The sequence below is a fragment of the Ranitomeya imitator genome, chromosome 5 (genome assembly GCF_032444005.1).
Source record: "Ranitomeya imitator isolate aRanImi1 chromosome 5, aRanImi1.pri, whole genome shotgun sequence".
NCBI classification, from domain to species: domain Eukaryota; kingdom Metazoa; phylum Chordata; class Amphibia; order Anura; family Dendrobatidae; genus Ranitomeya; species Ranitomeya imitator.
The window spans coordinates 584347809-584364621 of record NC_091286.1 but is presented as its reverse complement, the minus strand read 5'-3'; the positions used below and the strand labels follow the sequence as shown (position 1 = coordinate 584364621).

The 16813-nt window shown below is 44.0% G+C and overlaps 1 protein-coding gene across 1 annotated transcript in view; it reads right to left on the bottom strand.

The window, feature by feature from the left end:
* Nucleotides 1-16813, bottom strand: part of LOC138638537 (saxiphilin-like) — a 160193-nt gene that overhangs the window by 71198 nt on the left and 72182 nt on the right. Inside the window, exons 11-13 of the mRNA XM_069727917.1 lie at nucleotides 7760-7907; nucleotides 7125-7273; nucleotides 6914-7010 (exon numbers count right to left, since the gene is read on the bottom strand). Of these exons, the coding sequence (XP_069584018.1) occupies nucleotides 6914-7010; nucleotides 7125-7273; nucleotides 7760-7907 (394 nt within the window). The remainder of the gene's footprint in view (nucleotides 1-6913; nucleotides 7011-7124; nucleotides 7274-7759; nucleotides 7908-16813) is intronic.

Here is a 16813-nt window from a genome sequence, read left to right as displayed (position 1 = left end):
TTAAAGAATTATTCAATTAATAAACATGTACATTGTAATGATAAAACAATAAAACAAACATTTCGTTGGGTGGAGTTCAAGGGGAGAGGCTTACGTAACTGACGGGAAGGAGCAGAGGGTAAAGGAAAGGAAAAAGGAGCCCGAGGGGGGGTTAGCGGAGTCTAAATTCAATATAAATAAATAGGACAAATCTGAGAAGTCAGGAGGACCATGTAGACGAAGTGAAGGTGTGGCTAAGGGAGTGTAGCTGGCGTATTCCACCCAGGGAAGCCAAATTTTGTCAACTCTACGGACTTTATCCATAAGTATGGGAGATAAATTTTCATTGACCATGTACCAAGTAAGGGGTCTCTTGACTTCTGATAAATCTAAATCTGATATTTTCCAGGCCAATGCTATAGTTTGCTTGGTCGCTAGGAATATAAATGAGTTGAGGATTTGTGTTTAGCAATAATATGGATATGTTTGTCAAGTAAGTTTTCCCAAGGGTTTTTTTTTTAAGGTTAGTGTTTGTCACTGAAAGAGTGAGGTGATATACTCTAGTCTAAAATCTGCACACCACGTCCACCCAATATGGTACATATCCCCGCCATATTCACAACCTCTAAAACAGTTGGGAGATTAGCCAGGAACTGCCATTGCAACTCTAGGTGGGGTTAAGTACCATCTAGTTAACACGTCATAGTTTGTCTCTAGCATTAAGGTGTTTAGAATTCCGCATACGAGTGCTATCTGTGTTTTTCATGAATAGCACTTGTACCTATGACTGTCTGCAGGGCTGTTCACATGTTAGTGATTTATTTTTTGCGAACAGAATGGTCCTTGCCAAATCGTGGAGACATGTTTGATATTAATCCAACAGGAAGAATAAGAAGAATTACAGGACTCACCCGATCCTTGATGATATATCTCTTTATACCATTACATGGATAACATCGTAAGGTGCAGTTGTGCAGGTGGCAGGGGAGGTTAACAGGTGAGACAAGAGACCTGACAGACTGCGGCCATTATTATGACTATGCACCACCCTGAAGAGATCCATTTAAGAGGTATATGAGGTGTTGGATCTATAGACACGTAAAAAGCTATACAATTGGTGCCTCTATTTCTATTTCTTTGATATTAATCCTATTGTCAGAACAATATCGGCCATGAAAACTTATGGGTCGGTGAAAAAAAATTGACAGCACTCAGATGTCATCAGCGTGCTGTCCATTTTCACTGACTAATAGATAGGAGAAGGTGGAGAAACTTTTGAATGTTTTTTAGCAGTGAAAAAAACTGATGAAACTCTGACCAAATGCAGATTAACCCCTTTTCAATGTTGGGCATAATATAAGCCCATGTCGGACTCCCCCTTTCCGGGCACATGTCAGCTGATCTATACAGCTGACATATGCCAGAAACAGCAGCGGGTGGAATCGCGATCCAGCCGTGGCTGTTAACTAGTTAAATGCAGCTGTCAATCTATGACAGCTGCATTTAACTCGCACTCCCCGGAAGCGTGTACTTTATCCTGCCCATTGGTGACCCATCACATGATCGCGGGTCACCAATGGGTCGGCATGACAACCAGAGTTCTGAAGCCAAACTCTATGGTTGTCATAGCCAGATTGCTATGAGCGCCGCCTGGTAGTTGGCGCTCATAGCAAGTGAGTATTTCAGAGGCAATCAAAGTAATGCAACTTCTAGTCTACCATGGAGAATATTGAAACATGCAAAAAGTTAAAAAAAAGTTTTTAAAAATATTTAAAAAATAAAAGGTCAAATCACCCCCAATCACCCCACACATATGGTGCTGTATAACTGTAAGGGGGTACAGGAGAGTATTATTACTATGAGGAACTACAGAGGGTAGATAATTACTGTATAGGGGCACAGAGGGGGCTCTGTTATTGCGTGGGGCACAAAAGGTGGGTGTTATTATAGAAGGGGAATTATTACCGTCTAGGGCACTGTTAATAGCACTATATGGTTTGTGTAGAAGGAGTGGAAGATGGGAAGAGGGCTGGAAAAGCAGAAAGCCAAATATATCTCTGTGTTACATTTTGCAAGGACGAGTTATGGAAGGAAGAAGAGGTCATGGCAGCATGGGCTAAATGAAAAATAAAAGGGAAATTGAATGAAAACAATCAGCATGAACGTCACTGGTGAGAACCTGCACAGCATAGATATATACGGCCTGTAGAGCACTGGTTTAGAACTGATATTACCATTATATGGTCCCGGGACAGAGGTTTTAATTCAAGAAGCACTCTCATCTATATATTTTTTTAAATTAAATATTTCTATGGTGTATAGGGAGTGTACTGTATTAATATATTAATGTACTCATCTACCGCCACTTTCTCTGGCATCCAGCTCATTTCTTCTTCCGCTTCTCAGTTACGTTACCTCAGTTCTGACTAGCCGGTTCTCTGGAAGTGGCTATAACAATGCAAGCCAATGGAGTGCCACTTATGGGTCATGCATAGAGTGAACTAGTCGGAACTGCAGTAACGTCACTGAGAAGCCGAGGAGAATGGTGATGGATCCCAGAGAAGGTGACAGTATTCATGTATATTAATATAATCACACTATACTACATACATAGATATGCACATTTTATAAAAAACATAGATGGTCGTGCGCCTTTAACCCCTTTACCCCCAAGGGTGGTTTGCACGTTAATGACCGGGCCAATTTCTGACCACTGTCCCTTTATGAGGTTATAACTCTGGAACGCTTCAACGGATCCCAGTGATTCTGACATTGTTTTCTCGTGACATATTGTGCTTCATGACAGTGGTAAAATTTCTTTGATATTACCTGCATTTATTTGTGAAAAAAAACGGAAATTTGGCGAAAATTTTGAAAATTTTGCATGTTTCCAACTTTGAATTTTTATGCAATTAAATCACAGAGATAAGCCACACAAAATACTTAATAAGTAACATTTCTCACATGTCTACTTTGCATCAGCACAATTTTGGAACCAAGATTTTTTTTTTTAGGGCGTTATAAGGGTTAAAATTTGACCAGCAATTTCTCATTTTTACAACACCATTTTTTTTTAGGGACCATATCTCATTTGAAGTCATTTTGAGGGGTCTATATGAGTTGTTGTACAATTTGTCCTGAGTACACCGATACCCCATATGTGGGGATAAACCACTGTTTGGGCGCATGACAGAGCTCGGAAGCGAAGGAGCGCCATTTGACTTTTCAATGCAAAATTGACTGGAATTGAGATGGGACGCCATGTTACGTTTGAAGAGCCACTGATGTGCCTAAACATTGAAACCCCCCACAAGTGACACCATTTTGGAAAGTAGACCCCCTAAGGAACTTATCTGGATGTGTGGTGAGCACTTTGACCCACCAAGGGCTTCACAGAAGTTTATAATGCAGAGCCGTAAAAATAAAACAAAACTTTTTTCCCACAAAAATTATTTTTTAGCCCCCAGTTTTGTATTTTCCCAAGAGTAACAGGAAAAATTGGACCCCAAAAGTTGTTGTCCAATTTTTCCAGAGTACACTAATACCCCATATGTGGGGGGGAACCACCGTTTGGGCGCATGGGAGAGCTCGGAAGGGAAGGAGGGCCATTTGGAATGCAGACTTAGATGGAATGGTCTGCAGGTGTCACATTGCGTTTGCAGTGCCCCTAATGTACCTAAACAGTAGAAACCCCCCACAAGTGACCCCATATTGGAAACTAGACCCCCCAAGGAACTTATCTAGATGTGTTGTGAAAACTTTGAACCCCCAAGTGTTTCACTACAGTTTATAACACAGAGCCGTGAAAATAAAAAATCTTTTAGGAAGGAGCACTGTTTTACTTTTTCAATGCAGAATTAGCTGGAATTGAGATCGGATGCCATGTCGCGTTTGGAGAGCCCCTGATGTGCCTAAACAGTGGAAACCCCCCAATTATAACTGAAACCCTAATCCAAACACACCCTTAACCCTAATCTCAATGGTAACCCTAAATACACCCCTAACCCTGACACACCCCTAACCCTAATCCCAACCCTATTCCCAACCATAAATGTAATCCAAACCCTAACCCTAACTTTAGCCCCAACCCTAACCCTAACTTTAGCCCCAACCCTAACTGTAGCCTTAACCCTAACCCTAGCCTTAACCCTAGCCCTAACCTTAACCCTAACCCTAACCCTAGCCCTAACCCTAACCCTAGCCCTAGCCCTAACCCTAGCCCTAGCCCTAATCCTAGCCCTAACACTAATGGGAAAATGGAAATAAATACATTTTTTAAAATTTTTTAATTTTTCCCTAACTAAGGAGGTGATGAAGGGGGGTTTGATTTACTTTTATAGCGTGTTTTTTAGCGGATTTTTATGATTGGCAGCCATCACACACTGAAAGACGCTTTTTATTGCAAAAAATATTTTTTGCGTTACCACTAGGGTTGAGCGACCTTTACTTTTATAGGATCGGGTCGGGTTTCACGAAACTCGACTTTTTCAAAAGTCGGGTCGAGTGAAATCGGCCGATCCTATAAAAAAGTCGTGGTCGGGGTCGGCCGAAACTCGAAACCCAATGCAGTGCATTGGGTTTCCAATGGTTCCCAGGGTCTGAAGGAGCGGAAACTCTCCTTCAGGCCTTGGGATCCATATTTAAGTATAAAATAAAAAATTAAAATAAAAAATATCGCCATACTTACCCTCTGACGCGCCCTGGTACTAACCGGGAACCTTCCTTCCTTAGAATCAGCCTTCCAGGACCTTGCGGTGACGTCGCCGTGACGTCGCGGCTTGTGATTGGTCGCGCGGCCGCCCATGTGACTGCTCGCGCGACCAATCACAAGCCGCGACGTCACCGCGACGTCACCGAAGGTCCTGGAAGGGCTGATTCTTAGGAAGGAAGGCTGCCGGAAAGATGCAGGGCGCGTCCGAGGGTGAGTATATTCCTATTAGGTAGGTATTAGGTATTAGCGGTCACATGGGCGGCCGCGCGACCAATCACAAACCGCGACGTCACCGCGACGTCACCGCAAGGTCCTGGAAGGCTGATTCTAAGGAAGGATGGTTCCCGGTTAGTACCAGGGCGCGTCAGAGGGTAAGTATGGCGATATTTTTTATTTTAATTCTTTATTTTACACTTAAATCTGAATTCCGATACCAATTCCCGATATCTTAAACATATCGGGAATCGGTATCGGAATTCCGATTCCAGATTCAGAAGATCGCCGACTTCATGGCCGACCCCACACAGGGGTCGGGTCGGGTTTCATGAAACCCGACTTTGCCAAAAGTCGGCGACTTCTGAAAATTGCCAACCCGTTTCGCTCAACCCTAGTTACCACATTTTGGGAGCTATAAATTTTCCATATTTTGGTCCACAGAGTCAAGTGAGGTCTTGTTTTTTGCGGGACGAGTTGACCTTTTTATTGGTAACATTTTCGGGCATGAGACAATTTTCGATCGCTTTTTATTCCGATTTTTGTGAGGCAGAATGACCAAAAACCAGCTATTCATGAATTACTTTTGGGGGAGGCGTTTATACCATTCCGCGTTTGGTAAAATGGATAAAGCAGTTTTATTCTTCGGGTCAGTACGATTACAGCGACACCTCATTTATATCATTTTTTATGTTTTGGCGCTTTTATACGATAAAAACTATTATATAGAAAAAATAATTATTTTTGCATCGCTTCATTCTGAGGACTATAACTTTTTTATTTTTCTGCTGATGATGCTGTATGGCAGCTCGTTTTTTGCAGGACAAGATGACGTTTTCAGCGGTACCATGTTTATTTATATCCGTCTTTTTGATCGCGTGTTATTCCACTTTTTCTTTGGCGGTATGATAATAAAGCGTTGTTTTTTGCCTCGGTTTTTTTTTTTTTTTTACCGCGTTCACTGAAGGGGTTAATTAGCGGGCAGGTTTTATAAGTGGGGTCGTTACGGACGTGGCAACACTAAATATGTGTACTTTTATTGTTTTTTTTTTATTTAGATAAAGAAATGTATTTATAGGAACAATATTTTTTTGGGGGGGTGAATTTTTCTTAATTTTTTTTACACATGTGAAATTTTTTTTTTTACACTATAACATTGCCCCGGGGGGGGGGGGGGCATCATGTTACAGTGTAAGATCGCTGATCTGACACTTTGCTGTGCACTGTGTCAGATCAGCGATCTGACATGCACAGCTCCAGGCTTCACAGTGCTTGCTCTGAGCAGGCGCTGTGAAGCCACCTCCCTCCCTGCAGGACCCGGATGCCGTGGCCATTTTGGATCCGGGGCCTGCAGCGAGGAAGGAGGCAAGAGACCTTCGGGGGGCTCCGGGGGGCTCAGGGAAGCACGCAGGGAGCCCCCTCCCTGCGCGATGCTTCCCTGTACCACCGGCACACCGCGATCATGTTTGATCGTGGTGTGGCGGGGGTTAATGTGTCGGGAGCGGTCCATGACCGCTCCTGCCACATAGTGCCGGATGTCAGCTGCGATAAGCAGCTGACACCCGGCCGCGATTGGCCGCGCTCCCCCCGTGAGCGTGGCCGATCCCTATGACGTACTATCCCGTCGGTGGTCATACGGGCCCACCCCACCTCGACGGGATAGTACGTCATATGTCAGAAAAGGGTTAATAGCCAGCATGAGGCTTAATCACTACTTTATATGCTGGTGTTATTTGTCTGTTGTATTGCAATATTATTATTAATTATTATTATTAATAAATCTTATATAGCAGTGTTATTGGAAATATAGGTAGGATTCCATGCAAGGCGGGTAATTAAAGTAATAGAGACCCCAAATTGGGGAAGAGGATGGAGTTGGCATGGCACTGTTTACTTTTAAATGCCAGGGCTGAATTTTAGTCCCTGCCTGTCCCTGGTCCTAAAGCATACTTTTCCCCAGGAGCTAAACTACTGAATTAACCTGAAAATGAATAGGGTCTAACCGTTTACCCTTATTATGGTATTCTTCAATTGGTATGGTCAGTCCACATTTCAGTGCCGTGTATGCACTTTCCATATCGAGGTTTACTATTTCAGCTTCACCTTTCTGCAAATTGTAAAAGAAAGTCATGTCACTGATGTCCATAGTCCTCACCTCCCCTGTTCGTCATCTCTGAGCCATCACACATGGTGCTTCTTCCTACTAGTAAAGATCACTTACCAGAATCTTTTCGACGCACTCCAGTGCAGATGATGGCTCTGTGCATTTAATGGCTCCACCACTAACTGAGGACCAGTCATCACATTTTTTCTTATCATTCTTGGTCAGTGGACACCAGCGGATTTCCTTGCTGGATGGAGGACGAGCTCCTAATAAAAAGTGAAATTGTTATTACAAGGGCTCGCTCACACATGTAACACAGCTGAGTGATTTCCAATGTTTTGGGCACTTGGTCCAATGTTATATTATGGGGCAGTGCAGATCAGCAATTTTTTTTATTTTTTTCTCATACCGATTCAGCATGAGAAAACAATTACACCATGCTGTGAATGCATCCAATGATTATCGGATCTCACTCACCCATTCAAGTCTATCGGTATGTGTGAAACATGAACGAGCAGAGGGTCAATATAAAAAATGGAGATATTCATTTCTTTGTCTACTCCACGCTAGTGCTGAGATTGTCTCATGATTTTTTGACGGCGTTTGATCTGAGTGACATTAGCCTAAACGGCCTGATTCTCCAGCATGAGAAATCTACGCCAGTGTGAGCGCACCCTAAGAATAATTCAACAAATACCTTAGAGCTTGTTAAACTTATACAATACCAGAACTACACCTCATATGTCTCCTACCATCAAGTCTTTTCATGTCATCAAATAATTCTCGTCCCAAAAAGAGAAACGTGTCCATTGCTGACGGAAGAACAATCAGGCTAGTGGTGGTGTCTTCAAACAGCAAATTCTTCCCATGAGTGGAGCTGAATAGTTTGCATTCTTTTTTCTGAAAATGAATAAAAGTGACAACAAAAGCGCAAAGTAAAATGAGCTACAATTCATACAGTAACTACAAAAAGTTATAAGAAAGTAGACGCACACAAAAGCCTTGTCGTGCAACTATTACCACTGTCAATGTCAATCTCTGACAGCAGTATTTAGGGACTGCAGTTGCAAGGGTGCACTGTTCTAGATGCCATGCTCCTCCCCACAATGCATCCGCGTGGTTGGGGTGCTGATGTCTTGCAATGACAGGGACCTGCCTAAGACTTCATAGGAGTTTACTTATTTTGCAAAAAAAGCTATTAAAATTCTGAATTCCATTCAAGAACACATTGTTTACTGAACGGTAACTTGGTAAGGGCTATGTACAAGGGAGAGAGGGGACAAAGTCTTATTGGAGTATAAAGCATTTTAACTACACAGTATCCTTTCTCTGTAGTCTACTCAAGGGCTAGTGAAGCACACTGTTTCGCCCTACTTCATCACAACCCAGCTTTAATTCCACAGTCATGCTCAGCAAGTCCCTCTACTTACTGAGAAGTTCTGCATCCTATTTATTCCACTACTGGTGCTCTGGATCTACCGCTCAAGACTCCCACTACTCCCACAAACTCAGTTCTGTTTTTTTCCGCTACCTTCAGCTTTTGCAAGCTCAAGGTTTCTCGTGACTCGTCATCCTCTTCAAGGACCCTTTTCTGAAAGGCCACTCTGTCTCATCTGTTACTTCAGGATCTCGCTGTCCCTCTCCACAAGTCTCCTTTCCTTTGGTGGATCACATCAACAGCAGCACTGCTCTCTTCGTTTTCCATACACTATCTAACTACATGAAGCAGTCTCTCTCCCAGCATTCTACCAATGAGACAATGAGTCTGAACAAAGTGAGAATCCACCTTATTGACCCCAGCTACACTATCCACAAGAATCAGTACCATCTCAGTCTCCCCACCATCCACCACTTCAGCAGAAATGGAAAACTGAGATGTGAAGGAAATGTACACATCCTGATAACCTCCCTCCATACGACCAGGGGAACGTGGCTTTGGTGATGAAATACTAACTTTGGTGCAAGATGGGTAGACATTAATGTAATGATCCATAAGACCACAGTAGAAACATGCCCCCATCCCACGGTGAACCGCAGGCAACCCAGTTTGAGAAGAGACTCCTCCCACCTACATGGGTTTGTCCATCCGCACCAGTGTGTCCTCCTCCCTTTAAAGAACAATGGGGGGTAGATTCAGTGTATGTCTCTCTCTGAGGCGTCTATCCCCCCGGATAGCAATGGCCATGGCGGCCTCCAATGACCCAGGAGTAGCACAGTTCACCAGAGTATCCTGAAGCCTAGCTGACAGTGACAGAAATGGCTCCTAAGAGCAGGGTCATTCCACTGAGTGTCAGTGGCCCATCTCTGAAACTCTGACCAGTACTCCTCAGCTGGCAGGCCCCCCTGCTTGAGATTACGGAGTCGAGACTCAGCCAGGGAGATGCCATCAGGATCCCCATACACCAATGTCAATGCCGCAAAAATCTTGTCCACCGACCACAAAGATGGTGAATCGGTCAGCAGGGAGAAGGCCCAGGATTGGGGATCACCCTTGAGAAGGGAGATTATAATTCCCACACGCCATACCTAACTCCCTGAAGAACGAGCGCGAAGCCTGAAATACATGTATTTTATTTAAAGAAGCCTGTAAATTTTATCTCTCCCTCCAGACAACCTGTAAGGGAGAGATATTTTGAGTTCCGGTTGTGCGAGGACATGAGCCGAGACCAAGAACCCAGACACCTGCTGAAACTGCTGAACCACCTGAGACCACAACTTCTTTAATTCATCCGTGAGGGTCTGGATCAGGCAAGCAATAGCCTCTGCTTGCACCATAGGTACACCGCAAGAATGGTACGGTTGGTCATAATGTCACGACCCAACAGGGGTCGGTCCAGCGGACGGCACAACACACACATTGAGATAGAAAAAGAGAGAGGAAGGCCCTAACAATAGAGAACGAGGGATGGGGCAACACCTAACACAGCCTGTGCCTAGCTCTAAGCTCCCCTAATGCCCTATGAGGGTCCTTCCCCTGACCCCGTCACGTGCCTAGTCACTAGCTGTCACCTTGCTATACCCTGGCTAGCACACCGCCCAGCAAGGACGCTAGCCTCATCACTGCAGATGGTGAAAAAAAGGGGATAGTGACAAGCACGATACAGACAAGGAGAGAAACAACAAAAACTACAGCTGGAAGCACCACACAGCAGAGGATATGGAAGCAGGACCTCAAGCAGCTGATACCCTGCTGGCACCAGAGAGCTCCTTACTCCAAGGCTGGACATCAAAGACAAACTCTATCACCAACAGTCAGTTGATGCGCCAGGTGACTATTTAAAGGATGGTGGGAGTAGTCACCATCCACATCAACTGACCAGCAGATACAGCAGCTGCCAGCTAGGAAGCTGACATTAACCATTGCTGACCCAAAAGGAAAAACCACGTTTAAATTAAAGCAGAACTACAGTTGTCACAACTTCCACAAAATGAGACGTTATTGTACAATTTGTCCTAAGTACGCCGATACCTCACATGTGGGGGTAAACCACTGTTTGGGCACACGGCAGGGCTCGGAAAGGAAGGAGCGCCATTTGACTTTTTGAATGAAAAATTAGCTCCAACCGTTAGCGGACACCATGTCGCGTTTGGAGAGCCCCTGTGTGCCTAAACATTGGAGTTCCCCCACATATGACACCAATTTGGAAACTAGACCTCCCATGGAACTAATCTAGATGTGCGGTGACCACTTTAAACCCCCAAGTGCTTCACAGAAGTTTATAACGCAGAGCCGTGAAAATAAAAAATCATTTTTCTTTCCTCTAAAATAATTTTTTAGCCTGCAATTTTTTATTTTCACAAGAGTAACAGGAGAAATTGGACCCCAAAAGGTGTTGTCCAGTTTGTCCTGAGTACGCTGATGCCCCATATGTGGGGAGGAACCACTGTTTGGGCACACGTCGGGGCTCGGAAGGGAAGTAGTGACTTTTGAAATGCAAACTTTGATGGAATGGTCTGCGGGCGTCACGTTGCGTTTGCAGAGCCCCTGATGTGCCTAAACAGTAGAAACCCCCCACAAATGACCACATTTTGGAAATTAGACCCCCCAAGGAACTTATCTAGATAGTGGTGAGCACTTTGAACCCCCAAGTGCTTCACAGAAGTGTACAACGCAGAGCCGTGAAAATAAAAAATCATTTTTCTTTCCTCAAAAATGATCTTTTAGCAAGCATTTTTTTATTTTCACAAGAGGAACAAAAGAAATTAGACCCCATTGGTTGTTGCCCAGTTTGTCCTGAGTACACTGATACCCCATATGTGGGGGTAAAACACTGTTTGAGCACACATCGGGGCTCGGAAAGGAAGTAGTGACTTTTGAAATGCAGACTTTGATGAAATGGTCTGCGGGCGTCACGTTGCGTTTGCAGAGCCCCTGATGTGCCTAAACAGTAGAAACCCCCCACAAATGACCACATTTTGGAAATTAGACCCCCCAAGGAACTTATCTAGATAGTGGTGAGCACTTTGAACCCCCAAGTGCTTCACAGAAGTGTACAACGCAGAGCCGTGAAAATAAAAAATCATTTTTCTTTCCTCAAAAATTGTTTTAGTAAGCAATTTTTTATTTTCACAAGGGTAACAGGAGAAATTGGACCCCAATATTTGTTGCCCAGTTTGTCCTGAGTACGCTGATACCCCATATGTGGGGGTAAACCACTGATTGGACACACATCGGGGCTCGGAAAGGAAGTAGTGACGTTTTGAAATGCAGACTTTGATGGAATGGTCTGCGGGCGTCACGTTGCATTTGCAGAGCCCCTGATGTGCCTAAACAGTAGAAATCCCCCAAAAGTGACCACATTTTGGAAACTAGACCCCCCAAGGAACTTATCTAGATATGGGGTGAGCACTTTGAATCCCCAGGTGCTTCACAGAAGTTTACAACGCAGACCCGTGAAAATAAAAAATCATTTTTCTTTCCTCAAAAATTGTTTTAGTAAGCAATTTTTTATTTTCACAAGGGTAACAGGAGAAATTGGACCCCAATATTTGTTGCCCAGTTTGTCCTGAGTACGCTGATGCCCCATATGTGGGGAGGAACCACTGTTTGGGCACACGTCGGGGCTCGGAAGGGAAGTAGTGACTTTTGAAATGCAGACTTTGATGGAATGGTCTGCGGGCGTCACGTTGCGTTTGCAGAGCCCCTGATGTGCCTAAACAGTAGAAACCCCCCACAAGTGACCCCATTTTGGAAACTAAACCCCCGATTGAACTTATCTAGATATGTGGTGAGCACTTTGAACCCCCAAGTGCTTCACAGAAGTTTACAACGCAGAGCCGTGAAAATAAAAAATCATTTTTCTTTCCTCAAAAATGATCTTTTAGCAAGCATTTTTTTATTTTCACAAGAGGAACAAAAGAAATTAGACCCCATTGGTTGTTGCCCAGTTTGTCCTGAGTACACTGATACCCCATATGTGGGGGTAAAACACTGTTTGAGCACACATCGGGGCTCGGAAAGGAAGTAGTGACTTTTGAAATGCAGACTTTGATGAAATGGTCTGCGGGCGTCACGTTGCGTTTGCAGAGCCCCTGATGTGCCTAAACAGTAGAAACCCCCCACAAATGACCACATTTTGGAAATTAGACCCCCCAAGGAACTTATCTAGATAGTGGTGAGCACTTTGAACCCCCAAGTGCTTCACAGAAGTGTACAACGCAGAGCCGTGAAAATAAAAAATCATTTTTCTTTCCTCAAAAATTGTTTTAGTAAGCAATTTTTTATTTTCACAAGGGTAACAGGAGAAATTGGACCCCAATATTTGTTGCCCAGTTTGTCCTGAGTACGCTGATACCCCATATGTGGGGGTAAACCACTGATTGGACACACATCGAGGCTCGGAAAGGAAGTAGTGACGTTTTGAAATGCAGACTTTGATGGAATGGTCTGCGGGCGTCACGTTGCATTTGCAGAGCCCCTGATGTGCCTAAACAGTAGAAATCCCCCAAAAGTGACCACATTTTGGAAACTAGACCCCCCAAGGAACTTATCTAGATATGGGGTGAGCACTTTGAATCCCCAGGTGCTTCACAGAAGTTTACAACGCAGACCCGTGAAAATAAAAAATCATTTTTCTTTCCTCAAAAATTATGTTTTAGTAAGCAATTTTTTATTTTCACAAGGGTAACAGGAGAAGTGGACCCCAATATTTGTTGCCCACTTTGACCTGAGTACGCTGATATCCCATATGTGGGGGTAAACCACTGATTGGACACACGTCGGGGCTCGGAAAGGAAGTAGTGACGTTTTGAAATGCAGACTTTGATGGAATGGTCTGCGGGCGTCACGTTGCATTTGCAGAGCCCCTGATGTGCCTAAACAGTAGAAATCCCCCAAAAGTGACTGCATTTTAGAAAATAGACCCCCCAAGGAACTTATCTAGATATGGGGTGAGCACTTTGAACCACCAGGTGCTTCACAGAAGTTTACAACGCAGACCCGTGAAAATAAAAAATCATTTTTCTTTCCTCAAAAATTATGTTTTAGTAAGCAATTTTTTATTTTCACAAGGGTAACAGGAGAAGTGGACCCCAATATTTGTTGCCCAGTTTGTCCTGAGTACGCTGATATCCCATATGTGGGGGTAAACCACTGATTTGACACACGTCGGGGCTCGGAAGGGAAGTAGTGACGTTTTGAAATGCAGACTTTGATGGAATGGTCTGCGGGCGTCACGTTGCATTTGCAGAGCCCCTGATGTGCCTAAACAGTAGAAACCCCCCACAAATGACACTATTTTGGAAACTAGACCCCCCCAAGGAACTTATCTAGATGTGCGGTGAGCACTTTGAACCCAAAAGTGCTTCACAGAAGTTTATAACGCAGAGCCGTGAAAATAGAAAATAAATTTTCTTTCCTCAAAAATTATGATTTAGCAAGCAAGTTTTTATTTTCGCAAGGGTAACAGGAGAAATTGGACCCCAATAGTTGTTGCCCACTTTGTCCTGAGTACGCTGGTACCCCATATGTGGGGGTAAACTACTGTTTGGGCGCACGTCAGGGCTCGGAAGGGAGGGAGCACCATTTGACTTTTTGAACGCAAGATTGGCTGGAATCAATGGTGGTGCCATGTTGTGTTTGGAGACCCCTGATGTGCCTAAACAGTGGAAACCCCTCAATTCTAACTTCAACACTAACCCAAACACACCCCTAACCCTAATCCCAACTGTAGCCATAACCCTAGCTCCAACACACAACCCTAGCTCCTATACACCGCTAACCACAACCCTAACCCCAACACACCCGTAACCCCAATCCCAACCCTAACCCTAATCCTAACCATAATCCCAACCCTAACTCTAATCCCAACCCTAACCACAACGTTAACCCCAACACACCCCTAACCCTAACCATATCCCTAACCACAAGCCTAATCTTAACCCTATTTCCAACCCTAGCCCTAATTCCAACCCTAACTCTAATTCCAACCCTAACCCTAAGGCTATGTGCCCACGTTGCGCATTAGTGTGAGATTTTTCCACACCATTTTTGAAAAATCCGCAGGTAAAAGGCACTGCGTTTTACCTGCGGATTTACCGTGGATTTCCAGTGTTTTTTGTGCGGATTCCACCTGCGGATTCCTATTGAGGAACAGGTGTAAAACGCTACGGAATCCGCACACAGAATTGATATGCTGCAGAAAATACAATGCAGCGTTTCCGCGCTGTATTTTCCGCACCATGGGCACAGCGGATTTGGTTTTCCAAAGGTTTACATGGTACTGTAAACCTGATGGAAAACTGCTATGTATCCACAGCGGCCAATCCGCTGCGGATCCGCTGCGGATCCGCAACCAATCTGCAGCAACATCCGCACCATGTGCACATAGCCTAATTCTAACCCTAACCCTAACCTTAACCCCTAACCCTAATCCCAACCCTAGCCCTAACCCTAACTCTAACCCTAACCCTAACTCTAACCCTAACCCTTGCCCTAACCCTAGTTTTAACCCTAACCCTAGTGGAAAACAAAAAAAAGTTTTCTTTATTTTATTATTGTCCCTACCTATGGGGGTGATAAAGGGGGGTCATTTATGATAAAAAATATACCTGCAACGAATCTGCCGGCCGGCAGATTCGGCGGGCGCACTGTGCATGCGCCCGCCATATTGGAAGATGGCAGTGCCCATGGAGAAGACGGACGGACACCGGGAGGCCCGGTAAATATGGGGGGAAGATCGGAGCATGGGGGGGTGGCATCAGAGCACGGGGGGGGGGTGGCATTGGAGCACAGGGGGAGCGGGCAGGAGGAAGGGGGAGCAGACAGGTCAACGGAGGGGAGCAGAGCACAGGACGGAGGACTGGGGAGGCGATTGGTGGTGGTGGGGGTTGGCAGACCAGGGTTTCCAGCCATGGCCGATGATATTGCAGCATCGCCCATGGCTGGATTGTAATATTTCACCAGTTTTCATAGGTGAAATATTACAAATCGCTCTGATTGGAAGTTTCACTTTCAACAGCCAATCAGAGCAATCGTTGCCACGGGGGGGGGGGGGGGGTGAAGCCACCCCCCCTGGGCTGAAGTACCACTCCCCTGTCCCTGGAGATCGGGTGAAATTGGAGTTAACCCTTTCACCCAATCTGCAGGGACGCGATCCCTCCATGACGCCACATAGGCATCACAGGTTGGATTGGCACCGACTTTCATGACGCCTACGTGGCGTCAAAGGTCGGGAAGGGGTTAAATAAAAAGTTGGTATGCATGCAACATGTAGAAGCAAATAAATAAATAGCAATTGTGCATGAAAATAACATAGGGCACTTAGCATATATTGTTTTGATTAAAAAAAAAAAAAAACTAAGAAAAAAAATGTAAAAGCCATCCCAGCACATCAAGGTGACGCTATTCATGATGGTCCTAACCTCTAGTATTAAAACTTTACTATTTTTCAAACATTACCTCAATGTTAATAAGAGTCGAGCAGGAGTACTTAGTACCCTATTTTATTTTCATGCACTTTTGTTATTTATTTAGTTACAGCAGGGTACATGTTCATTTTGTTTTTATTTCAAGTTTTGTCTGTTTAGTGGCCAGTGTGAACATGCGCCTACATGCTGCATGCATGCCAGCTTAAATTACAGTTCATTTCTTTTGGTTTTTGATTTTCTTGCACTCTGTGCGAAAAAGAGTGGAGTCTCCCTTTTCTTTGAGCTGGATATTGCATAGCCCAATAGTTGGGGCCTTGGTCCTGCTCGGCCCTTATTCACATTTACGTCATTTGACATATGGTAAGTTTTTAATACTAGAGGTTAAGACCATCCTGAGTAGGGTCATCATGACGTGGTAGGATGGCTTTTATGTTTGTTTTTATTTATCAAAACAAAATTAACTAAGCACCCTATATTCTTTTCATGCATCTTTGATATTTATGTTTTTACTTACTTACTGCAGGGTATTTGCTTATTTTATTTTTATGTCAGGTTTTGTATGCTTAGTATCTGCATAAGCATGCTGACCTGAAGAATCATACTGTCAGGTCAGTTTTACCATATAGTGAACATGGTAAATAATAAAAAAAAATTGTCGAATTGCACTTTTTTACAATTTACTGTAAATGCAGTTGGAATTTTTTCCCTCTTTCCAATTATTTTGGGGTTAATTCAGTAAATAATGCTTAGGCTATTAAAAAGAACATAGGAGATTAGCAGTGCTGTCTAGAGTAACACTATTACCATAGTGAAAAAACAGTAATGAGTATCTACATTATGCTGAAAGTTTGGAGAAGTGGAATTTTAGATATTTAACATTATTTCTGTACTAGACACTGCAGTTCTTCGGAGAAGTATGTATGCAATTTGACCACCTG